We start from the raw sequence: 26,988 nt of genomic DNA, 5'->3' as shown, positions 1-26,988 counted from the left end.
AATCAGCGAAGTGGTATATTTTAAAACAAGTGTGCCTTAATGCGTATAAAAAGTGAATCATCTACTTAAGAAATTTCTGGAAGAACGTGGCAGAATAAAATTCTATCCAAATGCGTTTAGCAAAGGTGATTATTTCGAGGTTAATTTTAGGATCTTTAAGTAAAATTTTTCTTTTGTTGGGGGGACTTCTCCATGCCTCAGAACAGTGATAGAATGTACAAATACACACTTTAAAATTATTTTGCTGAAATGATTGTATCAAAATGACCAATAATTTTAAACATTTTACCTTGGAGATGCTGTATTTAATCCCTGGATTTAAAAAACTGCATGGATTTAGATACCTGAATAAACTCAGATTCCTATCACAAGAGAAACATAGTAAATATGTATCAGCCGGAAGTTTCACTCCCACCCACTGTTCTTCCCTGCCACCCTCTCCAAGCGAGACCTTGAAAGTGAAATTGTTCTTATTCCCCTGTGCTTCTCCAATATGCTCCCACAGCAGCCAGGAAAGCAAGAGGAGCTTTTATTTTTATTTTTTAAAACTTTTATTTTATTTCAGTGTTCCAAAATTCATTGTTTATGCACCACACCCAGTGTTCCATGCAAGAAGAGGTTTTAAACGCGTAGCTCTGATCTGGTCCGTGTTCTGCTTCAAACCCTTTGGTGATTTCCCTTTTCTCTTAGGACAGGGTCCTCATTCTTTAATATGGCTCACGGACTCCGGACCTTGAAGCACTGGCACCTGCCTGCCTTCACAGCCCACCTCCCTCCAGGCTTCCGCAGCCACTCCGCCCACCTCTGGCTCCTAGAACAAGCTACTTCCCACTCAGTCTTCACAGGGCTATTTTTTCTGCTTGTAATCATACTCTTCCACTCTGTTGCCTGGCTAGCTTTGGGTCTCTGCTGAAATGTTACTTCCTCGGGGAGGCTTTCTCTGAAGCTCTTTGTTCTTTTCTTTCCCAGTACTTAGCCTTTTGGAAATTAAATAATTATTTGTGTTAGTATGTGTTTCACATCTGTCTCCCTATAGGCCGGCAATGCCAAGGGCAGAGAATACTTGTAATTCTATCTCATGACGGCATTCCTGCCACCTAGCACAGTGCCCGGCGCATCGGAGACACTGGACAATTATTTATTGGATGGATGGATGGGTGAATGAAAGAATGGTATGGAAGTCCAGGATACAATCCTAGATGTAAAAACACAAATTTTAGCTATCACTGGATCCCCTGACATTTCTTTGCTGTAGAGAACATGTTTAGCCTCTGTAATTACTGAGTACATTGAGGGAGTCTTTTGCCATCAGTGGTCAACCTGGAGTGGTCATCTTGGGCATCTTGAGCCAACAAAGCCTGCTGTGACCATGTTTCTGTTGAAAGCTCTTATCAACGACTGAGATGAGGATGTTGGTGTAGCGTTAATGAGACTGACAAAAAAAGCTGGCGCGAGTGACATAATGTGTCCAAAAGGATCTCACTCAACAGGTTAGAAAGGTGGATCAAATAGCAACAGGCAATCGAATAAGGAAAAATACAGAATATTGGACCTAAGTTCGCCACATCTAATTGAACAAATACAGGATAAGAGACCTTAAGAGCAAAACATGTGAAATGCATGGAGATTTTAACTCACTGCATGAGTCAGTAGTGTGGCCTGCCTGAGATGCTGATTTGATGTTAGGCTCCTTTAATAGAAGCAGTGTGTGGAGAAGGATAGAAGTCACAAACTTCCCCAGTTGGAACACCCTTGCGGGGCCATGTCCAGTTCCGAGAAGCAGCGGATGAGGGAGAGTAGAATTTGGTAGAATATAATAGGGCTGTCAAGTAAAGGCAGGACCATTAGATTTGTTCTCTCATAGAGGGAAAGAGAAGACCTGGGGCCAGGGAAATTCCAGGGAAGTGTCTCTCAGTATATTGTGGGGAGCTGCTCAGCAGGGAAGTGGACTGTGTTGAGCTCCCCTCTGCTGAAGGAAATGACACTTGAGGAATTAGACATGAAAGTGCAAACTGAGCTTTGGGAAGCTCTCTGTCAGCTTAGGGAGGGCATCTCAAGGTGGGAGAATCCCTTCCTCCCTTGTGTGTCTCTAGAACCTGGTATAGTTTGGTCCCTCAGCACATTTGGAGTGCCAAGCCAGAGATGCATGGCCAGTTAGGTAACTATTTATAGAGATCTTGTCCGTTGTGTCTAGAATTCCCTGATCTTGCCTAACTCTTAGAGGATAATCTTATTTGTCCTTATTTTTATCACAATGGCCACTGTTAGAAGCAACAGAGAGGAGGCAGAAAAACTACTTGTTATAGAAGGAATTCATGCATGGGGTAAAAATTGGACAGGCTGCTGTCAAGGTCCCTCATCATTACAATTCTGTCTTTCTAGTAGAAAGCAGAGGAAGTAAGTGCTCTGTCATTAGGGGTAATTAAGAAAAAATGTGGAAAATGCCATAAAGAGCCTTTATCATACACAGGATGAAATATAAGGAAAATTAGAATGATGATCATATTCTATAAAGCTGTTTTTCACAATTGTGGTGGTCAGTAAATATGCCTGGGTACCCCCACCCAGGAGCCCTGCCTCCTTGGCCCCCGAGGAGGACTGCAGAGAGATTATGGAGGAGACAGAGTAAATTCCCCTTCTAGAGAGAAAAACAGTAAGTGCATCTCTTCCTGCTCATATTCCATTTTCTATTATTCTCTTTGAATCTATGTGATGGAGCCTATTTTCTATGAAGGAGCCAATAAAATGTACCTGAAAAGAGATACATGGTCAACTAAAAATTATTTTTCTTTAGTTCTCTTTCTTTTCCTTGGTTTGGACCTGAAAACTTACTTTCAGGGGGAAAAAAAAAGCAAACACATGTAGCTAAGATTGTCCATCAACCTGTGTCAGAGGGTGACATGCAAATAGTCTCATGAAAATTTAGCCCAGAATAGATACATTTGATGTACCCATCACTAAAGGAAGCAGTGTTCACAACAGCAAAGAGTTGTTCTCTCTCCCTCTTATGAAATAATACATTCCTTGATTAAAAGACTGCATTTTTGAAAAGAGAGTACACTTCAGACTAGAATTTCATATGGCTTTTCAAGCATATGGGCATAGCAATTGGAAAACTGACTTGAATTTTAAAACATAGGGATTTTAAAAATGGATTTGGGCTTGGCATTTATTAGCTGCCTGCTATTTGCAAATGATGTAACTTGACTATGCCTAAATTCCTTCATCTGTAAGGTAAGGATAAGGATGCCTACCTTGAACGGCTCTTACGAGTGTGAAATAAGAAAATGTACAGATGCCCCAGCACGGCAAAAGGCAAGCACTCAGCTAATAGGAGCCACTGACAGAGCTGGGGCCACGCCGCTGTCAGCCGCGGGGTGCAGAGCTGTGGCTGTCTGGAGCAGTGATTGGGGTGCACGACTTAATAGCGTTAGCTTTGGAGAGTTGGAGAGAGATCTCCATTAACTTCAGATTTTCATGAGGGAAGGACACATTAATTCCAATCATTTCTTTGATCCATACCTTGGTAATATAAAGGAGGTAACATCAGTCTTTGAAAATTACTTGAATTAGGAGTTTTGTGGTTAAATTTCATTGAACTTCCTAGAAGTAACTTATGGACTTCCACAATTACTTCGGTCCAGTCACTGGGTGCCACTTAGCACCAGCCTGCTGTTCTGATGAAATGGTGTGATGGCAGTGAGAGCCAGCGGGGACTCCTTAGTGGGCCCATCTATTCTCAGTGCTCTTGGTTCCTTGAAAGACCTAATGATGCCCAATTACATCTAGTGAGAGCAATCCGAGAGAGTCACACACAAAGGTGGGTTTTTTCCGCCCCTAGTTTTTTAAACACATTATCTGCATGTCCCAGATAGGTCACTAGGAAGGAGGTAAGATACGGCTGAATTACTTAAAGTGCTTAAGAAATGACCCGATAGAATATCCATAGGGGTTAGGAAACGGAATTTATTTCTTGGTTTAGCATTTGGACAGAAATTACTTGGCATTGTCACTTGCAAGATAAATAGAAGTTCTGATTTCTGTTCTCAAGAAAGTACACTTGGCTTCTTACTTTCTCTGTGCTTACCCCTTGGCCCGCATTTTGTATTAGAATTTGAAGGGATAGGCTCAGTACTTTGCTTTTAGTCAATTTGATGAGTTCACATAGTCTCATCCCTGGGTTATTAAATAGTTCAGAAATAAATATTGCAGCAACTTGTTGAATATGCAACATGCATCTCATTTGAGTGGCATTTTATAACAAATGGTGATTATTTAGTATTTATATGTACTCTGAGAGTATTTCAGATTAGCTCTTATTAATAATGAGTAGTCAAATATGTAACTGGACTCAATGGGCTAGAGAAAAAGAAAATTTTGATTTTCCACAAAAAGGTTCAAGCCCCGGAAGAGAGAAAAATACACATGTGTCTTTGTATATGTATGCATATGTGGGACAAATATATGTCCCAAGCGACATGACTGAAGGAGATTAACCCGGACCAAAATTTAGGCTGCCCATTGAACCAGGCTACAGTTTCATGGAAGTCAGCGACCTGCTCTCATTCCCTGGGCTTTTGTGCAAAGACTGGAGGAAGCTGTCCACAGCCTGGGTTCTGAGAACATTCCTGCCCCAGGAGGGAAGGCTTGTGATGAGCTCACGGGGCTTTCCAGCGCTGACCAAAGGCCTTGGCAACCAGGAGTTTCCAGAAAGGAAACCTGGCCTTTAAGTTACCAAGTGCCTTTTGTAACATACTCGGCTCTAAACACAGGTCACTATTTAAGTACTGGGGTCAAATGGACATGCCTGGTGGGGTCAATGCAGAACTGGTCCCTCCCAATAAGGGGACTGAGGGTGACACTGGAGTGTGATTAGGAGGGTCCAGGGTTGGTCCTTCCCTGGAGGAACTGCATGGATGCATCTTGGACTGGAGTGTGAGAATGCATTACGTTAGCTTCCATAATCCTGGGAAAAGTGTTAAATCATGAAGTCACATAAAGTGTGTGTCTGTAGGGGAGGCTGTCAGGGGAGGAGGAAATAATTGTTTCCCTTGTCTTCCCTGGGGTGGGGTGGGGGGACTCTCCGTTGCGCCACCTCTCACCAATCCCCCCATCTCGCACTTTTCCTGGCTCAGTCCTGGCCCCGTCCATGTTCTCTTCCGCTGTCCCCAGGCCCCCATCCGATCTTTCCCTACCTCCAGACAACCACTCCTAAGGAATGGGGAGCTTGGGGGGGTTGTTCAGGCCAGCCGCACGGAGGTCGCTGCGGTCGGAGAGGGCGTGGGGGAGGAGGAGGAGGACCCCCGGCGCAGCCGTGGTAGGTGCGCCCTGCCAAGAAGGGCGGGGGCTCCGGAGCGCGCACGCGGAGGAGGAGAAGGAGGGAGCGGGGAGGGCGTGTGAGAGGGAGCCACAAGAAAAGGGAGCGCGCCCGCCGCCGCCGCCGCCGCCCTCCTCCGGAGAGAGGCTGGAGTGAGGCTGTGCGAAGCGCCGCATTTCAATGAGAGCCGGCAGAGGCGCATCCCTGCACTAGCGGCTGCAGCTGAGACGCCCGCGCTCCCCAGCTGCTGCAGCCCAGCCCCGGCCCCGCCGCCGCCCCGCAGCCCCGCAGCCCCGCAGCCCCGGCCGCGCCCAGCCCGGTGAGGACAGCACCAGGAGGCGGCCCCGAGGCGGCCACAAAGACCCCCGGCAGCGTCTCTCCGCGGACCGGTGCGTGGTTTGCCTTCGCTGGGGAAGGGAGCTGCGGGCAGGGCCGGCCCGGGCGGGTCCCTGCCGGGGGACTCGCAGCGTCCTCTCCTCCCGCCGCCGTGGGGCGCCGAGGAAGCCCGGGGCGTGCAGGGCAGGGCGGGCGCCCCCCTTGGCCCGGCGCCGCCGCCACCCTGCCCGCCGTTCCTCGAAAGGCGCTGCCCTGCGGTGGCCAGACTGGCCTCGGCCGGGGGCGGTGTGTACGGGCGGCTCCCGGGCTGCTGGCACCTGCCTCTTTTGTCTGGTGCCACCGGGCTTAAAACGGGGAGTAGGGCGCGCCCCCCCTCCACCCTCTCCGCCAGGCTTTTCGCCACGTTGTTAGTGGAGATGGAGAGCCAGGGCGGAGGAGCTGGGCGATGTGTTTGTCATTGTCAGAACTGGCCGCGGAGGGAGGACCAAGTCTGCGCCTAGAAGGAGTGGCCGGGCCAGGCCTCTTATTGTGTGTGTGCTTTCTCGTGTGCCCGGGAGGGTGGTGTGCTTGAAGATGGGGCGATCTGTGCGTGGTTGGTGGCTGCGGTGTGGGTGTTGCTAGTACATTTGCAGGGTCTCAAGTTCCTTCAGGGACAGCGAGGCTGCCTCATGTACAAATTAGTACCTGCAGTGCTAAAAGCATGCGGAGAGGAAATGGCATTTTCCTCCTAGTGGGAGCGCATGCACAGCCCTGCATTGCCCCACAAAAGAGGCTGCTTTTGAAAACCAGGTTTGCGCGGAATCACTGCTGGATTTGGAAAGCCAATGCTTGTAAGAGATGGAGCAAATGAAAGGTTTCATTCAAACTGGCTCCCTCTCTCCGCACCTGTGAGTGTGTCCAGGTTATGGTGCACACGCAGTGAGCGGCCACACTGCAAGGTGTTCCGTGAATATGCTTTGTGAATGTTCCTAAATATATCGCCTTTCCACTAGAAAGGAAAGTAGGACAGTCTTTTAAGTATGAAATGTCACATGAAGGCGGGTCAGAAGGGATTTTAAGAGGGGTTATATGTAGGCACATTATAAAAGATTGGCACACATCCTGTGATGTCTGTGTCCACGGTGGTACATGCACTCTGAAGGTGTGCGTGCACGCCTCTTAGTCCACGCCTGCCCATCCACTTGCATCCTAGTTCCACTGGCAAAATATCCCTGGGGACTTACAGGTCCAGCGTCCGTTTAGATGTGGTAATCTTTATGCCAGATTATTTTTTGGGGTGTGTGTTTGTGTAGATCTCTGAAACAGGAACTCACATCCTTATCTAGAGAAGGATGAACGCAGAGGTTCCTCAAAATGGTGAGAAATCCCACAGAAGACAATTGAGGATGCTGATTTCTTGGCATGGCAGTGTTTATAGGAAGATCTCAGATAAGAGTCGGGCCCCCTTCTTCCCCTCTCAAGCGCCTGTGATCTCTGTGGCTCTGGCCCTTTGGTTACCTTCTTCGTACCATGACACCCATGTGCCCAGGTGTCTAGCCATCGATGGTCCGCGAATGTGTGTCTCTGTGCTTCAGTGGTTTCCTGTGCAGAAAGCAAGAACCTGTAGAAGTCCAGGGAATCTTCTCTAGGAGCTGGTGGTTCAAGTACGTGACTAAGCCAACTGGAGAGCTGAGCCAGTCAAGGCAAGAGAAGGAACACCCGTTTTGATGTCGCACATAATTATGGAACATTAGGGTGTGTAGTGTGGTTTTTGACATTCCTTTAGTGGTAGCCGTAGCCTCGAAAACTATTTCACTTTGAGTGTGGTTTTTCTTTGTCCCCAGCATCATTACTTACTTTTGGGCAGGCTCAGTGAAGGGAAGTCAGAGATGTGCTTGTCCTGGTTGAACATATGATCAAGTTTGAGGAAATACACAAATAAAACAAAATCAACTCTTGTCTATTTTAAAATTGACTCCCCCCCCACCCCCGCTTTGGGGGTAGAACTCTTGGTTCCAGAAGCCTGATTCCTCTAGGGAATGCCTACATTATTTGCCTTTTGCAAATTGTGAATCGATAAAAGCCCCTTCACACTACATGGGCACTCTCTGCTGACACGGTTGTGCCACCCTTTGCTATGGTCCTACCTGTTGTCCCTTGGTTCATATAGATTTGAGAGGAAACCCCTCAGGTTGTAAGATTGCTTACTGCCTTTAAAAATAAAACAGAAGCTTCAAAAGCCAACCTGGCCTTCGTAATATGTGAAGTTTGAAGAGCTTAGTGAGGTGGTATGAGTACTCCTCCCTCCCCCACACACCCCTTTTAGAAGACAAAACAGCTCATGTCAGGAGGAGATTAAGAAAAAAAGTGGGAGCAATGATACCATGGGCAAAATATTGGTTCTGTTATTCAGTTAGTAGCTGCCTGAGGAACTGGATCATTGTTTTGAAGTTATCCAACTTCAAAATCAATGAAACTAGTTCCTATCTACCTATGTATGGTATCACTTTTTCTGGAAAATACAAATTTAGGCTATTATGAGTTATTAAGAGACATGAGGTAGTTTTCATGCTTGGAGGAAAAAAAATACACTGAACTAATAATCAGTCCAGGTTTGAGGTCTCCCCACACCCCCCCCCCGGGGTCAGCAGTAGAATGATGAGCAGGTGAAGACCTTATTGGCCTGGCCTGGTGACCACAGTCCCCTCTCTTTGCAGAGGAAGACTTCCTCAGTTAAGTAGCCTCCTCAAGGTCACAGGCCTGGTTAAGAGTCAGGGCTTTAAAAACCCCTATTTTTATGGGGAAGGGGTCTAGGGAGGGTCTCAGGGAGTCTGGCCTCTAAGACAAAGCACATGGGGCAGAAAGATGGGAGCGCCAGCTTCAGAGTCAGAGTAAAGCTACTTTCAAATCCCAGCTCCCCCAATTATGACTCTGGGACCCTGCCTCTATCCCATACTTGCCTTCAGTCATAATATTACTGACCTCACTGGATTGTTGTGAGGGTTAGAAGGGAATTGTTAGCATATTACACAATTGATTGCTGAATAATAGTGTCAGGCATGCCATAGACATTCAATAAACTCTAACTTCTTCCACTTCATTTCAGGGGTACACAATCTCTAGCAGTGCTTTTAAACATGAACTTTGAGCCACTCTGAATGGATCAGATGTTATTCTACTGAGGGTCAAGGAAAGGTCAGGGAGGCTTGGCAGTACTTTTGGTTAGTTTGGACTGACCTTCAGAAAGGCAGCATCATCTATGTGGTGGGATTTGGGGAGCACTCATAAGGTTCTTGCCCCATATTTTCTGTTTCACTTATATTGTATTTCACCATGCCGGAAATTTTGTCATCAAAACTTCTTTCCTTTGAATGCTTTCTAGATTGACCTGTTAAAATCCGGATCCCCTGCAAGGGTCAACATCATAAGCCTTTCTCACCTAACCCCTTAGCAAGGATGCATTGATCCCACAGGCTAGCTTGCTGATGACAGGGCTCTATAGAAGGTCCAATGGAGACCGTCGGGGGAGCAAGCATATCTTTCAGAAGGGTCATGAGATGAAAATCAGCAGACTCCCAAGGAGCTTTCCTTACCAGAAGGGGGAGATTCAATTCTTACTAGTTCTTTCTGTGACAGAGTTAAGAACAGAAAAGCAGATCTTATTAATAAAAAACATTAATAATACATGCTTGACACTCTCTCCAGTGCTTCATGTAACCACACTTAATATTAATTAAGAGCTAGATATGACTGGCGTTCCTATGTGTAGTTGAAGAAGCGAGGCTTTAAAGATGTTGATCCAAACTTGATACTGTACTAACCTTGAGAAATGTACTTGATCAACATCTCTAAAGCCTCAATTCCCTCAGCCATGAAAATAGAGTGGAAGGAAAGGCAGAGCCATCCCCAAAAGTAACTTTTATCCCTTCTGTTCTTTTTCTTCTTCCTCCGCAACCTTTTTCTGCTTTTTTTAACCCAGCTTATCCGAGGCACGAAATGTAAGCAAATGAGTTATGGTGAAATCATTTTTAAAAAAGCTGTTATCGAATATGTGAATATGTTGGAAAGTCTTAAGTTGGTGGAACCTGGGGATTGATTCAGTTGGCTCTCCATCTGGCAAGGGGGAGCACAAAACTTCGTAAAGCGTTTTTAATCTGTTAAATGCTGACCCCCCTCCTTTTGGTTCCCGGCCCACCACCCCGTCCTATCATCAGCCCTACGGTAATATGAAAGCTTATCTTCCATCTGCCACCAGAGTGAGCACACTGTAGGGAGGTCTGGACTTTGGAGTCAAGCAGACCTGGGTGGGAGGTCTTGGTTCAAGCATTTCTCGATGTATATCTTGGAGAAGTTTTTCCATGCCTTGTTTTCTTCCTCTGTAAATAGGGCTATTATGACTTGGAAAGGTTTGATGTGACTGGGAAGTAACAGCTGTTCAGAGCCCGAGAGGGGTCGGTGGTCCCTCCATAGGAGCTGTTTCTAACTAAACTGGGGTTGACTGATAGGCTCTTTGCATGGGGCTGCGTCTTCTACTTCTTCCTTCTCTTCCAACTTGATCACGCGCATTAAATATATCATCGATTACGGCCGTATTTCCACCAGCTGCTCTGGAGCCGAGCCTTTCAAACCATGATCTTAAAATAACATAAGTATGTGTCTCTGTTTTTTCTTCCCCCCCTTCTGTGCCTCCCAGGTTCCACTTTAACTCCGTCATGTCCTTCGGCAGAGACATGGAGCTGGAGCACTTTGACGAGCGGGATAAGGCTCAGAGATACAGCAGAGGGTCGCGGGTGAATGGGCTGCCCAGCCCAACGCACAGTGCCCACTGCAGCTTCTACCGAACCCGCACGCTGCAGACCCTCAGCTCTGAGAAGAAGGCCAAGAAAGTTCGTTTCTATCGAAACGGAGATAGATACTTCAAAGGGATTGTGTATGCCATCTCCCCAGACCGCTTCCGATCTTTTGAGGCCCTGCTGGCTGATTTGACCCGAACTCTCTCGGATAACGTGAATTTGCCCCAGGGAGTGAGAACGATCTACACCATCGATGGGCTCAAGAAGATTTCCAGCCTGGACCAACTGGTGGAAGGTGAGTGCTCCCTTCCAAGGGACCCTCGAGGATATGTTCTCGTTTTTTCCACCTGTTCTAGGCACCTGCCCTCAGTTGATCTCTGAGAGGCAGCATTCAGCCCAAGGCCGTGATCCTAATTGTTCACACATTGGGAGTTCACTTGGCTGTACTGTGGTGTGGAAAGAGAAAAAAAAACCCCACTAATGGTATTCGGTTGGGCATCTTATAAGAACAGACTGAGGGAAAAAGTGTCTTAATTCTCTAACATTCTCTGTTCCTTTTGTCATTCTCCTAATACATTTTAAAAGTCCCTTTAATTACATTGTTCAGTTCATTTCACATGAGCTTTTGCTGTCATGGCGTCTGAAATTACTTGAACTGAAAATAACCAATGGTTTGTGAAATTTCCGAGTGGAAAGGAACCTTGTATAGGTATTGAACCCATTAATTCTGTCACCGGAGACTGAGGCCCAGAAACTTCGAGTGACACGTCTGTGGTTATGTGGTGAGGGTGTGTTGATACTGGACTAGAAATTAGGTTTTCTGGCATTTCTTTCCAATTTCTTTCCATTGCTTCCTTTGAAGTTCAAAGGATTGTTGTCTTTCTGTGGTATTTGAAGATATAAAGGCATTAATCTGTTCACTGTATTGTTTTTCAAAGTCGAAAAATTATCTATTTTAGCCATTTCATGTGGAAAGAGGACTGTTTGAGTCCACAGGTGAGACCTGCTGTCTTGTGCCAGCAGAGGATGTAGTCCGCTTCAGAACCAGCCCCATTTGAATGGCACAGAAAGCTCTAAATCATCTTAGAAATCATAAGTAGAGTAAAATGATGTGGAGAGAGAGAATGGGTTGAATTCATGCTAAGGTGTAAATGAGGTTGGCTCATCCTCTTTGGAGAGTAGGAGTTCCTAAGTCGGAGGTGTTCGGGTCACGACGGAGTAGCTCTAGCACAGAGGAGCATGGGAAAGGAACTTAGAGCGTGGGGAGTGCCTGACTTCACCCTGAGTTCCTCTTTACTCCACATACATGTGCCCGGGCCTGTTGTCTTCCTGGATCCTGGAGGAATGCCACACACATGTCCTCCCTCTCTCGTGCAGGTAGCAGGAAGCATCCCTTTCAGGGTCCCGTGGAGTTTGGGGTTCCTTGGCCCTGACCACACATAGGCGAACCCTCTTGTCCCTCTGTGGAACCAGGGTTTATATATGATTCAAGGCAAAGGGAGTCTTGTGTCTTTCTCCCATTTTCCTTCCCTTTATTCCTTGGCAGGGATGCCAGTCCAGTCACAGTATGACGGGACTGGAGAGGGTGTGGAGAGCCTGGCTTTGGTGTGTTTATTATGTGGGAATTCACATCTCTTTTCAATGACTCGTCACCCTGCCAAGATGCCTGTAGACTTGGCCTTTTTCCTTCTATTCAGATGTTGGCACTTTCAGTAAATTAAAGGGGAAGAATGCACATGAAATCTTTCTGCATTAGCTTTGATTTTTGTGCTCTGCCCTTTTCCTGACCTTGGAAAATACCGGGATAAATAAAACATTTGGTGGGCTATTCTGAGGAGCCTGGATAAAGATGAAATGCAAAGTCAGGTGCTCGATCAGTCACCAAACCATCCCTTTGAGGACTGATGGTAGTAGAGAACAAAATATGCCAAGATATCCCAGCGCATTGTAAGGCAGCTAGGCTTGCCTTCTCACTCTGTTCTGGAGTCACTTGTGCGGCATCTAAGGGGCGGGGCCGTGTCTTTCTATCAATTTTCCGCCCAGAGCGGGTCTTTACTGAGAAGTGGCCGGAGATATTCCCATGGTTCCTGTCCACCCAGGAGAGGGTGTGCGGGGTGGGAAACAATGGTTGTCTACACACAAGGATCAGCAACATCATGGCATGCTTGCTACCATCTTCTTTTTCGGTTTTCTTAACACCATATAATGCCTGCTCTAAGAGACTGCCGTCCTGAGGAGAATAATGACAGCTCACAGTCACAGAGCATGTGTCTTGCATATATGAATATGTTTAGCTCACACAATGACCCTAGGAGCTAGGTACGGTGACCATCCTTATACTGTGATGAGAAAAGCAAGGCGCAGTGCGCAGTGTGGTTAAGTGACCTGCTCAAAGTCACACAGCAAGAAGTGATAGAGTTAGGATTTGAACCCAGCAAGGCTGGTGCCAGAGCTTAAGCTCATAACTGCCACTGATAAGCTACCAAGTGGGGTATTCTTAGTGACTTTTAAATGAAATTTTATAGTATTAGATTATTCTTGAAAACAGATGTTTTTAACCTTGACTTAATTCCAGGAATGACAGCTACAGCTATGACTCCCAGAAACACCTTAATATTTTCATTTACCTCCAAATACTTTTCTCTCCAATCAATATGAAGCAACTGCCTATTGACAATTCTGATGTTCAAAAAAATGACTTTTTGGAAAATAAAAAGTGCTTTTTTCTGATTGAATGAGTGATAACTTCAGTACAATGTGTAAGTTCACATATTGGCTGTGTTTTTTTAAAGAAATCCAGTTTAAACAGATTTTTTTCCTCATTTATAATTCTGACAGCATGCAGCTGCACTTAGTGTTGAAGTAGCTGGAAATTCATTTAGATTGGCCTCTTTGTCAATTACATTTTTGCTTAGTCTGTTAAAATGCAAACAGTTGCTTCATATTCATCATTAGGTTCATATCTCTCACTTTACATACTAATTTTATGTAAACGTCAATGCATGTTATTAGCTTCTCATTTCCCTTTCCAATATGCTGATGTTTGCATTTTAAATTAAATCCTTTTAGTGGATGCAGTGAAAAGTGTATTTGACTTGTAATTTTTTTTTTTAAGTTTGTTCTTTCTCACTTACCTCAGACTCCAAATTCTGAATTACAACGACATATGTGAGTTTCTTTATTTGTAATAGTTGCACGGTCATTTGCACTGTTATTATTACCCACAGATTATTATGCCTAAATTTGGTTTCAGCTCATTGGCAGAGCTGGTTCTTTGCTTCAAGTGTAAATGTATGAGTGAGTGTGTATGTGTCTGTGTGTGCATGATTATAATAAGTGTGTCTCTTTATGCATGTACGTATACCCACACAGACACGCACACACATATGCAAGAGCAGACAATGGATTAGCAGTTTTAATTATTTGCTTTCCAAATGGCCTTAATACATTAAAAAAGTCAGGATAATTAATAAGGAAAGTGGAATTGCAGTTCTTTTTCTGCAAGTGGTTCACTTTGAGACTTGGCCTCATTTTCCCAATATTGCCTCTTTTTTCCCCAATTTTACACTATTTATGTTCCACTGTATGTAAATGTTGTGAAGGGTAAATGAAGAAATAACATTTAAAACCTTTAAACTCTTGGGAGAAAGATGTCCTGGGAATCCCAAGCATTGACTGATTGATTTTGTTTCGATCAGACGCTGAAGCCTCAGTGAGGTCTGTGTTGGGAGTGAGCCATCCACGCCCCCCCCACTTTGAAATAGGCTTTATTTTTATTTTTTAAAAATTTTTATTTATTTATTTATTTGACAGATCACAAGTAGGCAGAGAGAGAGAGAGAGAGAGAGAGGAAGAAGCAGGCTTCCTGCCTAGCAGAGAGCCTGATGCGGGGCTCGATCCCAGGACCCTGGGATCATGACCTGAGCCGACTGCAGAGGCTTTAACCCACTGAGCCACCCAGGCGCCCCAAAATAGGCTTTATTTTTAGTTTAGTTTTAGGTTCACAGCAAAACTGAGCAGAAGGTACCGAGATTTCCCATTTACCCCTTCCCTCAACGCATGACCAGCCTCTCCCAGTGTCATCAGAGGGGCACAGGTGTGATGAAGCTGCACTGACTCTTCATTAGCACCGGAAGTCCAGAGTTTACATTCGGGCTCACTCTTGGTCTTGTGTGTTCTGTGGGTTTTGGACAACAGTGTAATGACATGTATGTACCATTGTGGTATCATCCAGAATAGTTTTATTGCCCTAAAAATCCTCTCTACTCTACCCATCGCCACCTATCTCCTGCAAGCCACGAATCTATTTGCTGTCTTAAACAGGCATTCTTTTAACATCTTGTGTGAATGTAAGTATGAGAGGGCCAGGGCATTTCCTGTCAGCAGTAACATCAATGCTATTCAGGTGTGTTGTCTCCTGGATATAAATAAGTTGATTTGTATGTCAGTTCTGTCTGTATTAGTAGTGAGTCCCTTTCTTTCTCAGCTCTCCTAAACCTTGACTGACCCCCTTTACTGTGGACACTGTCTGACTCTGGAGCTGGAGTGTTTTGTTTTGTTTTGTTTTGTTTTTAAAGGTTTTATTTATTTATTTGACACACACACACAGAGATTACAATTAGGCAGAGAGGCAGGCAGAGAGAGAGGAGGAAGCAGGCTCCCTGATGAGCAGAGACCCCAATGCGGTGCTCGATCCCAGGACCCTGAGATCATGACCTGAGCCGCAGGCAGAGGCTTAACCCACTGAACCACCCAGATGCCCTCAGAGCTGAAGTGTTAGGGCCAGAGTTAACCTCTCAGGAACAACCCCACACTTCACCCCACAGTTAGGGAATCTCTAGCCACAATTTCCGGTCACCCAGTTCTCCTGGCAATATTTCTTCCCCTTGATGTGGTTTCATCGATTTCTTTCTGTAATTCACTGGCTTTTTCTGTGCCTCTTCCTACGGTGGTAAAAGTTTTAAATGAATTCTGGAATGGCTCTAATGCATACTCTCTCTAAGGCTCCCCTCAGGCAAATAGTTTACTTGTTTTGTTGTTGTTGTTGATTTCAAGTATCAGCCTAAAAATACCAGCGCCTGTTAAGGATATACCTATCGTTTGCCCAGGAGGTAACTTACTGTACTTATAGTTCTGTGCCTTGCTTTGTGCACTTAACAATACATCCTATCATACAGCTAGAACTAGTGTCCTTTTTACTGACTTCATAGTATTCCTTCATATAAATGTATCCTTGCTTATTTACCTATCTTTTATCGATGGGCTTTTATTGATAGGTTGTGACCAATCTTTGTTATAAGACACAATTTTGCAGTGAATATCCTTGGATTTGAGTTTTCTACCCATGTAGGAGAATCTTTGAAGGACAAATTCCCAGAAGTCATATTGCTGGATAGAGAGGTATAAGCATTAGATTCTTAAGAGCTGTGGCAGATCTTCATAGATGTGGTACCAGTTTATAATCCCATTAGTAACATGTGAGATGGGCTGTTTTCCTATACCCTCAACAAGACAGTGTTTTGTCTAATGTTTTGCTACTTGCCAACCTACTATGAAAAGAAGAGCGTGTATCCACTTAAAGTTTTAATTTTCATCTTTTCATACAATTAAAAATGCATTGGTATTTCTTTTTCTATGTTTTGTTTCTTCAGAGTTTTTGACCTTTTTTCTACGAGATTGGGGTTTTTTTTTTTTAATTGACTTATAAGATTTTTTTTTTTCTTTTAGAGATATTAGCTTTTTGGGATATTGATTGAAAGTTTTCTTTCCTGGATTGTTCTTTATCTAGTGATGTTGTTTGTTATGTTTTTTGCCATGCAGATTGAAAAAAGTTGAAATAATGAAATGTATCAGCCTTTTCTTTTATGGTATGATTTTCTTTTCTTTTTTTTTTTTTAAGTTTATTTGTTTATTTGACAGAGATAGAGAGAGAGAGAGATAGATCACAAGTAGGCAGAGAGGCAGGCAGAGGGAGAGGGGGAAGCAGGCTCCCCACTGAGCAGAGCCCAATGCAAGGCTCTATCCCAGGACTCTGAGACCATGACCTGAGCTGAAGGCAGAGGCTTAACCCACTGAGCACACCCAGGCGCCCCTATGATATGATTTTCATGCCTCCTGGGTCATACTCTGAGATTATAAAGGTGTTTCCCTCATTTTCTTCTAGTGTTTTTATGTTTTCACTTAAAGTATCCTGTTGAATGTTATATTAGTACAGTGTGTGAGGTAGGGGTTCAATTTAAACTTTTTTCTAGGCTACTTCCTCATTTTTTTAAAAGTTTATATTTTGAAACTAATGTGGACTTATTAGAAGTGTCATAAAAATAAGAAGTTCTTATATGCCCTTCCCACAATGGAACATCATACATAACCATCACACAATGATCAAAAATAGACGTTACCTTTGGAACAATGGTAGTAACTGCAGGCTTTTTTTCAGCTTTCATCAGTTTCCCCACTACTGGCCTTTTTTTTTTGGTTCCAGAATCACATGTTGCATTCAGCTGTTCCGTCTTCTTTTTGTCTGCCAAGCTGTGACCGTTCTTCAGTCTTTCCTTGCCTCTAATGACGTGGCCATTTTGAAGAGTATTGGTCAGTCAGAGAATGTCCTTCAATTTGGGTGTAGCTGATGACTAGATTAAAGTTTGGTATTTGTGGCCAGAATTCCACAGAAATGATGCTGTGTTCCCTTTGGTGCATCATTTCAGGGTACAGGGTGTTGCCGTGTCTTATTACTAGACAGATTAGCCATGATCAGTTGGTAAAGATGGTATCTGCTACGTACCTTCACGCTGAAGTTACTATTTTCCCCATTTGCAATGAATACATATTTGGGGGAGAAACTTTGAGACTATGTGAATATCTTGTTTCTCCTTCAATTTTGCCCATGAATTTTGGCATTTCCTGGTAGGTTTGCCTATAGCAATCACTGTGGTGCTGTTTGAATGGTGAATTTCTATTTCCTTCTTTACTTGTCTCATCTTTAAACATAGATGTGCTCTACTTTTCCTGTCTTTGGAGCTACTGTGATGTCATCAATCTTATTATTTTAACCACTCTTTTAAGGCCCATTTCTTCCAAATAGTAAAAAAACCTTTCTTCTTCACTCCTACCGCCTGGATATACTTAACTGATACTCTAGTCCTCAGTCCTTTCTAACTCAGCCAGCATAAATATGACCTCATTCTTTTCCACTACCCAGAATTCATTCCTCTTCTCATACTTCGGATCTTGTTAAATGGTGTCATCATCTAACCTAACATCCCTCTTGACTTCTCTTTCCCTTCACCTGTCAAGCCAAAGCTGTCACTAAATTGTCCTGGTCCTGCTTAAGACATTTCTTCCATCTGTCCTCTCCACCATCAGTGTTATAGTTTTCAAGTTCTCATCAGTGTTTTAGTACCGTTAGTATTTTTTACTGCAGGGGTGATACATTCTTATACAGTGAGCATTGTAGAAAATTTGAAGATGCAAGAATGTTTTTTTTTTTTTAAAGATTTTTATTTATTTATATGACAGACAGAGATTACAAGTAGGCAGAGAGGCAGGCAGAGAGAGAGGAAGGGAAGCAGGCTCCCCGCTCAGCAGAGAGCCTGATGTGGGGCTCAATCCCAGGACCCTGGGATCATGACCTGAGCCGAACGCAGAGGCTTTAACCCACTAAGCCACCCAGGCACCCCGAAAGATGCAAGAATGTTTAAAAAATTCAATAATAACTCCTCATATTCCTACCGCTTGAGTCTTGTCTTCTCTTCCCTGCGCTATTGCAATCGGCTTGTAAACTGAAAATACATATCTTAGTTTCTCTTTGACAATTTGTTTTTCTCTTATTTATGCAACCTGTATTTGTCCCTGCTTTTCCATTCCAGAGTCTGTCTTAGGTCAGATCCTTTAGGACACACATGTGTCCCAGATGGTAGTTTTTAAACCAGTTTTGTTGCCTATAACCCTGGCCACAGACAGACCCCTTTGTGCCATATGTTTGCTTCATAGCGGTTCTCCACTTAGTTGTAGAACACAGCCCAAGTCTTTAAGGGATTTCTCTCAGTGACCCTGCTCCTTCCTGCTCCTTCAATTTTGTCCGTTTCTCCCGTTACCCACTGAGAGACTTAGCAGTGAGCTCAGCTGCATTCTTTGCTTGTGCTCTCCCATCTCTCCAGGCTCCCCTTCTCTCCTGGTAGGGCAGTAGATGGTGCTCTCCTGAAGGTGTGTAATGTCATGGTTAAGTTATGGCTCTGGAGTCAGCCAACCTGCCTTTGAATCCTAGCTCAGCCTTTGCTAGCCATGTGACCTTGAGCCAGCTGCCTCTCTCTCTGTACCTCATTGTGCCATGTGATAAGTGGTGTATTAATACTTAGCTCATAGGATTGTGTTGAGGATTACAGGTTAAACAGCATGGGTTAGAACAGGATCTGCTACATGGCAGACATTAACATAACTTCTTCTGCCAATGGCGTCTCTATCCTCATCCCTCAGCCTACAGAGACACAAATCTCCCACAATCTAAAAAATTCTTGCCTTGGTCTTTCTGACCTGTCGAACCCAGAGGTCTCCTGTGATTAGAAATATCTTATATGCTGTCTCTAGTTGTGTAGCTTCCAATCATACTTCAACTCCTTGATTTGGATCATGACATTATACTATACTTACTTAATTTTTACCAAAGTCTTTGCAAGTCAGGGAGCCATTGGAGTCCTCACCGCCTAGCGTGGTAGTTGTAAATACGCAATAAATATTGTGGGAAGAAAGAGGAAAGAGAATGAACGGATGGAAGAATGGATGAATGAATTAATGAAGGCGAGCCAGCATCACTACCCAACCGAAGTGGCCATTATAGGGCCACACGTGGTCTTTTAGTGGCCACACCAGTGATGTCTTAGGAATCCTTATCATCATTGCTGAACCCGAAGCATTGGATGCTCACATCTGAATCTCTTCCAGTCACACACTTACCTTTCCATTTCCAAGGCATCAGGCACCTGATTTCTCTTCATTCCTTTCACTGGCTCCTCCATCTCTGGGCACTCTTTAGAGAGTGGTGTTGCTCTGCATTTTTTCTTGTCCAGTCGGGCATGTCTCCCAGAGTGTTTTCTTTGGTTGCATCTCTGCAGCTGCCATACGCATCACCCTCCAAACTCCAGGCTTATATTTCTAACTGCTTGCTGGAAATTTCCAACTAATTGGCTCCTAGGAACTTCAAATTTAGTATGCGCACAACCAAATTAGTATCTTCCCTTACCATCAGATCCAAACCTGGTTCCCTTCTTATTCTACGTATGGTGGTATATGAAAAGTCAACAAAATGGAAGTTCTGATGTCATCATTTCATTTTTGTCATTTTGACTCAGATTCCCTTGGTTCCCACATCCAGATAGTTGCCAATTCTACCATCTAGTCAACTGATTCTATCTGCTAAGTACTCCTTATTGTGCCCACTCCTCTCTGTTCCTGGTGCACTTATGTAAAGCTCAATTCTCCATCTCCTCTCCTGGTCTGTTATACCAGCTTTTTCATCATCTCTCTTCCCACATCCTACCTTCAGCCCTCCCTTTACACGGAAGCCAGTGCAAGCGTTCTGAATCCTGGTTCTGATCATGTACAAAAGCTTTGACCTTGGACCCTATCACAGTCTTACTCTAACTTGTTTGTCCATGGAAACATTTTTATTTTATTTTTTGAGAAAGACATAGTAATATCTCTCAGACTGTCTCTTTACTGTACTGTGTGATAGAGAATATTTTTATTTTATTTTTATCTGAATTGCTGTCCTCTTTCTTTTCTGCTAGTGAAAAATCTTACCCTCACTTCCAAGGCCAGCATGAATTCCATTTCTTCTTTATTGATTGCTCAGTGGGAAGTGGGAAGTGATTTCCTTCTCTCCTGAGTTAGGGTTGCCTGGACCCCTTACTTAGCAATTCTCACTTACTGCCTTGTGGTGAAGTCTTTTCATATACACATCTTGGTTTCTAAGCTCTTTTGAAGACAAGCTCATGACTTAGGAGTCTTTTAACTCCCAGAGTGGTAAATTCAGATTTTGTACCTCCTATTGAAGATTTAGGAGTTTGTAGTTTTTAGTTTTCATGGCTAATGCTGTATGTGCTTGTTGCAGTTTTGTTGTTTTTTAATTTTATTTTATTAAAACGTTTTTTTAATTTTTAAATTTTTTTGCAGTTTTGTTATTTGTTATTCTGTTATGTCATTAGGAGAAAGTTTTAAACAATGAGAATATACATTTTCATGGTTCCAAATACGGTTGGCCATGTTGCTTTCAAAAAAGGTTTTTACTGATTTATAATGGCACTAGTAACGTATTCTAGTTTCTATATATTTTGTCTTTATCTTTTGTCATATATTTTGGTACCCTGTATTTTTGTAAATTATAACAGGCTTTGCCCAGTATAGTAACCCGTTGTTCTGTGTAGATCCTCAATCTGTTTTTGCCTTTTTATTTTAGTTTCTCTACTTTTCAGAATACTTTTTAAATTTAAAAATTTGGATCTCTCATTTTTTTTAACGTTATTTTTCTGTTGCTTTGAATTTGAGAACTTGACATTTTCTATAGGTATGGCATACACATTCAAATTTTATTTTCTGGAAGCTTATTTTTATGTACTATGATATTATAAAAGAATTCCATGGAAGAATTACCCAAAGTGCCTTTGAGGAATCTTTTCTCTTGCCTTTAATAGCACTATCAAAATCTTCTTCTTAAATCAGTGCCTTTTAGATAGATTATGAAATGTCGTATATATTTGAGGTAAGCTCATTAAATATAATATCAAGAAGACAAGTTTATATTTTGTTCTGTTAATAATATATTCATGTAGTCTTACTCAGTGTATTTTCAGAGGTCTCAATATATATTTGAGTCTTTACCACTTTTTACTATAATTCACACTAGTAAATTTTAAGTCTACAGCTTTTTTTTTTTTTTTTAAGATTATTTATTTATTTATTTGAGAGACGGAGATCACAAGTAGGCAGGGAGAGAGAGGAGGAAGCAGGCTTCCTGCCAAGCAGAGAGCCCGATGCGGGGCTCGATCCCAGGACCCTGGGATCATGACTTGAGCTAAAGGCAGAGGCTTTAACCCACTGAGCCACCCATGCACCCCAAGTCTACAACTTTTAATGAGAAACTTTATTCCCTGGAAAAATGAAATTTTTATAGGTATCTCTCAGCTAAGATTCTTCTGAATATGCCACATTTGGAACTTAAAGAAGTCCTAGAGGAAGTAGCAACCAGAGATTAGGTCATTTTCAGACTGAGATCAAGTGATGTTATATAAGACATTTACAAGTCCCACTCTGAGCCAAAGAAAAAGCTCCAGCAGTAAGGGGAAAATAGAGCAAGCTTCTAGAATCTCCTAATATGTGATCTTGTAGAAGGATACCTTCCTAGCTCATTCATTATAGGCCTGGTCAACCAGGAAGCTGGTATCATATTCCTGGAAGTTTTCAGTAGTGACTTAGATAATTTCCTTTAAGTGAAAATCCTTTAATTTCATAATGGGAGCTGATGGCCAAATAGAATTAACTTTACAGGTTTTGAAATAATAAACTTTGTTAGAAAACATTTATTTCTGTATTTTGAACAGTAGCAATATAATAAGTTTACAAACGCTTGTGTGATTTTTTTTTGAAAACAAAGTAAAACATAGAAACTTCAGGATCTCAAAAATAATCTAATATGCTTACACAGAAATCATTCCATTTGTCCAAGATCCCCAAAATACTTAGATCTTTTGGGAAAGAAATTAACATATTCTGTTATTTTAGTAAGCATTGGTTGGATCCAAACATAATATCATGCTTTATTTCCTTATTTTTTTTCTTTTTAACTGTCATTTTCTTGATTTTTATCTCTGCCTAAAAGCAGATATTAGTTTTTTTACTTTTATAAATGCCTCAGAAATCCAGACAGATGCTTCTTCTGCAGCTCTCTATTTGTTGGTGTGTCTTGGACACCCAGACTATTAAATTTCAAGTTGAGAATCAGTCTTAACACAAAGATTTTTGGATTGAATAAACTGGAACAAAACCAGCAGTATGATAACCAACCAGCAAGTAAGTCATGATGTTTGGTAATTCCCAGCTCTACTTCTAAATAGACTGTTACACCATTTCCTTTAAACCATCTATGATCTTTCCATCTTGCCATCCTTATTAAACTTCACCTACAGTAAATAATCCCAAACTCTCAAAGCACATTTGGGGTCCTAAAATGCTGGTCAGCAATTCTGACCTGTGTGTGGGTCTTCCCCATATATCCACCAATCAAATCCAAGTGGTCACCTGTGCTTCTGATGGATTGGCCAATAGATAAGAGGTTCCCATGACCCCCCTCCTTTGGTTCAATTAATTTGCAAGAGTGGCTCACAGAACTTGGGAAAACATTTTACTTCCCGGATTGCCAGTTTATTATAAAAGTATATAATTTAGGAACAGCCAGATGGAAGAGATGCATCAGGCAAGCACTAGGGAAGGGGATTGGAGCCTCCATGTTCTCTGAGCTCACCACTCCCATTGAATATTCACCAACTGGAAGCTCTCTGGACCCTGTCCTTTTTTTTTTTTTAAATGGATGCTTCTTTACATAGGCACAGATGATTAAATCACTGGATTCAGCTACTAGCCCCTCTTCCCTCTCTAAAGTGAGGGAGGTGGACTGAAAGCTTCTACCCTCTCATCACACTGATGGTTCCCCTAGCATCCAGCCCCCATCCTCATGTGCTTTCCAGGCCTCCTTGTTAACATAAACTAAAATGTGGTTGAAAGGGGCTTGTTATGCATATCAAGATATCTTTATTGCTCTAATCACTTAGGAAATTCCAAGGGTTTTAGCAGCTCTGTGCCAGAAATAGTTTGAAGATCAAGTATAATTTTTTATTATAAATATAACATCAGATCATTTTGCTCAAATATACTTTGGTTTTGCTAAATTAACTTTTATTTTATTGTTGCAATATAAATTACACCATAAACCTTTGGGATGGCTTAGTGTATATAGGAAGTTTATTATAGGGATTACAAGTATTACTTTATTTTTTAATTTTTCAGTGGCCTTTAATACCCGTATCTGTCAGGACTTGAATGCAACCTATTGATGATTTTCTAATCAAGAATATAACATATCCCTTAAGTTTTGGCCCCATTTAGGGAGAGATTAAACACTGGATACACAGAGCTATTTGACCAAATTAAGACTATATATTCTTTCCATTCAGAACAATTACATTTGCTAATTTACAATTGTCGATGATATTAGCACATTAATTAAAAAGCTATTTTCTAACAAATTCAGAAAATCAACTTTAAATTGAGTTAAGACAAGGCAGTATTTCTAGAGGTGGGAAGAAGTTCAGAATTATGATTAAAAGAAAAGTTGTCAAAATGTGGGGTCAAATAAGTCTTTAATGTAAATATATTTGCAAAATGTAATAGAAGCTCTTTAGCATAAGGAAACCCATCTTGTCTTATTGAATTCCTGAACAGTGTAGTGGATTCTAAATGGCAGCAGTGAGCGGTGTGTGATCTTGGGTTTGGTGACCAGCTCTGTCCTCTTCTGAAAGTGCTGTCGCTTTCCTTGTGGCACAATATCATTCTTTATTGGATCTCACACCCTTCCCCAAGATTCCTTTGCAGTCTTTGAATCTGGTAAGCCAGGCAGAGGAGACACTAAGGGACAGCACAGATTTAACACATGTTTCTTCCAGTCGTTGTTGCTAGAACCAAATCAGCATTACCTTCTCAAAGGTGTCATGCTTCACATTTTTTTCAGTGTTCTTTAGGAAGATGTAAAAAAAAATGTTAATATTCTTTTTTAACAAACCCACTCCACATTGTTAATGCAAGTACTTTAAAATTCCTAGCTTTCCTAATTATATATTTTTTAAAGTTAAAAAGTTTTTTTGTTGTTGTTGGAGTGTAAACTGTTGGGTCCCCCAATAATGGGTCCATGGTCAAAGGAGCGAGTCTGATAGAAAGTGAAGGTCAAGCAAAGCTTTATTTCACACCAAGCATCAAGAATCAAACTGACCGGCCAGGGACGTCCCTTGCAGAGAGGCGACCCCTCCCTGCCTTACAGACTAACTTTTATAGAACAAAGGCCATGTGGTTGGGCCTGGCCATACACAGGTGGCCAATGAGATTGTAACACACAGAGAAAGCTACACAGTCATGCTAGGTCACACACGGGTGGCCAATTGAATTACAATTCACCCCATAGTAGCTATTTTTTTTTTTTTTCAGTATTTAAAATATATTTTAATGAGAACACAATGATTTACATTTCTTAATACGAAACTGCTCTGGCCTTAGGACTTAACTTCTTCTTGGTCTATGGGGTTTAGATGCCACCGCACTAATTCCCCAGTGCTCTTGAGGCACATGTTGGACATGTCCTCCTCTGTTGGAAGTCCTTGGGGTAACTTCAGGGGCTTGATCCTTATCAAATGTTTAACCACTTTCAGTTTTGCATTCACTGAAGGGATATTCTTGTGAACTTGAGGAGTATGTGCTTTTTCTAGTCCAAGCATCTTTATTGTATCTTTTTCCCAATATGGACGTCTTTTTGTACTTTTTATTCTGGTAACAATATGCAGTTTATGAGGGTGCTGTGGTTCCCCACCATATTTTTCATGATCTGCAGGTGAAGGCTGAAATACTTTATCTGGAATTCTTGACTTGGTAAATTTGTGACGAATCCAATCCATGTAAATAAGAGACTCCATACCTTTTGTCATCGTTTGGAGTCTGCCTGGGGGCCTCTGAACTATTGAGCGCAAAATCCCCGCCATGAGTGTGGTGACGGTTTTCTTCTGAGGCTAGTGTAAAGTGAACAGTGTTAAGAAGAGCAAGCGCTACACTCAACCCCTGCAGTCACAGCCCCATAGTAGCTATTTGAACTAGCCTATCACTTTGGTCAGAATTGGCGCCCAAAAGGCGGGGCCCACACTCCTTGGTAGCTAGGGAGACAGTATGTGCGCCCCTCTGATTGGATGTCTCCACCTGCCCCGACTCATCCCTGCATTCCCTGCGTTCCGGCTGTTATCTCTACCTGACCTGACCCACCCTTGTATTTGGGCTTTGTTACCTGGGACTGGTTTCCCCGGACTTGCTTTTAAGTTGGGGGGGGGTGGGGGGGACAGGGTCAGTTTAAGTTTTACTGCATAAACAACAAAATGGCTGTTCAACCGAGGTGGGGCCGCTCTGGCTAAATAGGCGCTTACATAAACCACACACTTTGTTTTGATATTAATTATTAGCTTAGGACATAAACTTACAAATAATTAGACAATTGCATATCCCCGATTAGCACAGAATTCTGACAGATGGGTTTTGTCTGCTCTATTTTGGGCTGTGTGTGCCTTGTTGAGGACCATTTGGGGCCCCCTCATATTGAGATGGACCCAAGGTGACGTCTGCTGATAACTAGCTAGAAACAATTAACATCTTATAATGTACGACCTGCTCACGGATTTCTAGTAATTTTGTTTTTTAATTTTCCTTTCAGGCTTACTGCACAATCAGGATAATGCAGCCTTAGAGGGGGTTTCCATTTGTGTAGAAGTTTTGTATTTGAGATTACTGTGACCTCTGTCATCTAATTTGATCTTCACAAAAACAGGATGAGATGAGTCTCCACTGAAATAGGCTTCATCAGATACACAGATAAACTACCACTGAGAAGACTAAGGGACTTGCCCGAGATCTTAAGAGGCCAGAGCTCAGACTTCCATTTCTCTTCCCATCAGAAAATTCCCCCGTCTCCACAAAGCCTCAGAAGCACCACTGTCGTTGGGACCCCCCATGCGTATGTTTTTGATATCTACATACATCTTAAGAAAAGCATGGTCGGGACCAGTAATAACCTGCTAGGTGAATAGAGAAGGGGTTTGCTGAATTTACTATTTGAGCAACTTATAGTAAGACACAATATATAAACACCCACTAGAATGTATTCTAAAAGCACTTACAGAGTAAATGTTTAACATGTATAACGATGCTTTCTTATTTTTGAAACCCTGGTTCAATTATTTTTATGTGGCTACTCTGGCTTTGGATGCTTGCACTAGTAATTTAAAAATAGGACAAGGATTTAGATAAAAGTAAATGGGCTGTGTAGGATTAGTCCTAGGTCACTTTACCTGCAATTATGAAAGATTTTTAGCATTTTAACTACTCCCTGTTATAAAGAGTAACACACAAAAAAGCCATTATAAAATCTTTAACTTCAAAATGCACTGACCTAACTTTATGAAATATTTACATATATACATATACATATATATGTATATATACATTCATTTTATGAATTATCATCACTTGGTACGTGTGTTACTTTCTTTTTTGTGTGAGCCACATCTACTTAATAGAGTACTTTCATTAAACAATTCTGTGTTAAGGAGCCATTTTTAATAAAATCTAATTTAATTAATTTCTTTCTTCCTTCTTTTTTTTTTTTTTTTAACCCCAGCTTTACTGGAGTAAAGCTAACAAAATTGTAAGATATTTAAAGCCTACCTCGTGATGATTTGATATATGTATATATTGTGAAAGATTCCCTCC

General features: G+C 42.4%; 2 protein-coding genes across 6 annotated transcripts in view; one reads left to right on the top strand and one right to left on the bottom strand.

The window, feature by feature from the left end:
• The first annotated feature begins 5,425 nt into the window (after positions 1-5,425).
• Positions 5,426-26,988, top strand: part of DCLK1 (doublecortin like kinase 1) — a 342,607-nt gene continuing 321,044 nt past the window's right edge. For 2 of the 5 annotated variants that reach the window (XM_032880060.1, XM_032880062.1), the window contains exons 1-2: positions 5,448-5,706; positions 10,326-10,720. In XM_032880060.1, coding sequence (XP_032735951.1) covers positions 10,345-10,720 — 376 coding nt within the window. In that variant the 5' untranslated portion in view covers positions 5,448-5,706; positions 10,326-10,344. Of the gene's footprint in view, positions 5,707-10,325; positions 10,721-26,988 lie in introns of all 5 variants that reach the window. The other 3 variants (XM_032880059.1, XM_032880061.1, XM_032880063.1) reach the window with 2 other exon arrangements.
• Positions 24,668-25,288, bottom strand: LOC116880726 (39S ribosomal protein L30, mitochondrial-like). Its single transcript, XM_032880065.1, has one exon. The coding sequence runs from the start codon at positions 25,215-25,217 to the stop codon at positions 24,735-24,737; it is 483 nt and encodes a 160-aa protein (XP_032735956.1). The 5' UTR covers positions 25,218-25,288; the 3' UTR covers positions 24,668-24,734.

Source organism: Lontra canadensis, unplaced genomic scaffold (assembly GCF_010015895.1).
Source record: "Lontra canadensis isolate GAN:19392208 unplaced genomic scaffold, GSC_riverotter_1.0 scaffold67, whole genome shotgun sequence".
NCBI classification, from domain to species: domain Eukaryota; kingdom Metazoa; phylum Chordata; class Mammalia; order Carnivora; family Mustelidae; genus Lontra; species Lontra canadensis.
The sequence above is the reverse complement of the archived record's forward strand: the minus strand, read 5'-3'. Positions and strand labels throughout refer to the sequence as shown.

Excerpts from the sequence above, each read along its gene's own strand:
- LOC116880726 (XM_032880065.1), bottom strand. The coding sequence starts at position 25,217 with ATGGCGGGGATTTTGCGCTCAATAGTTCAGAGGCCCCCAGGCAGACTC.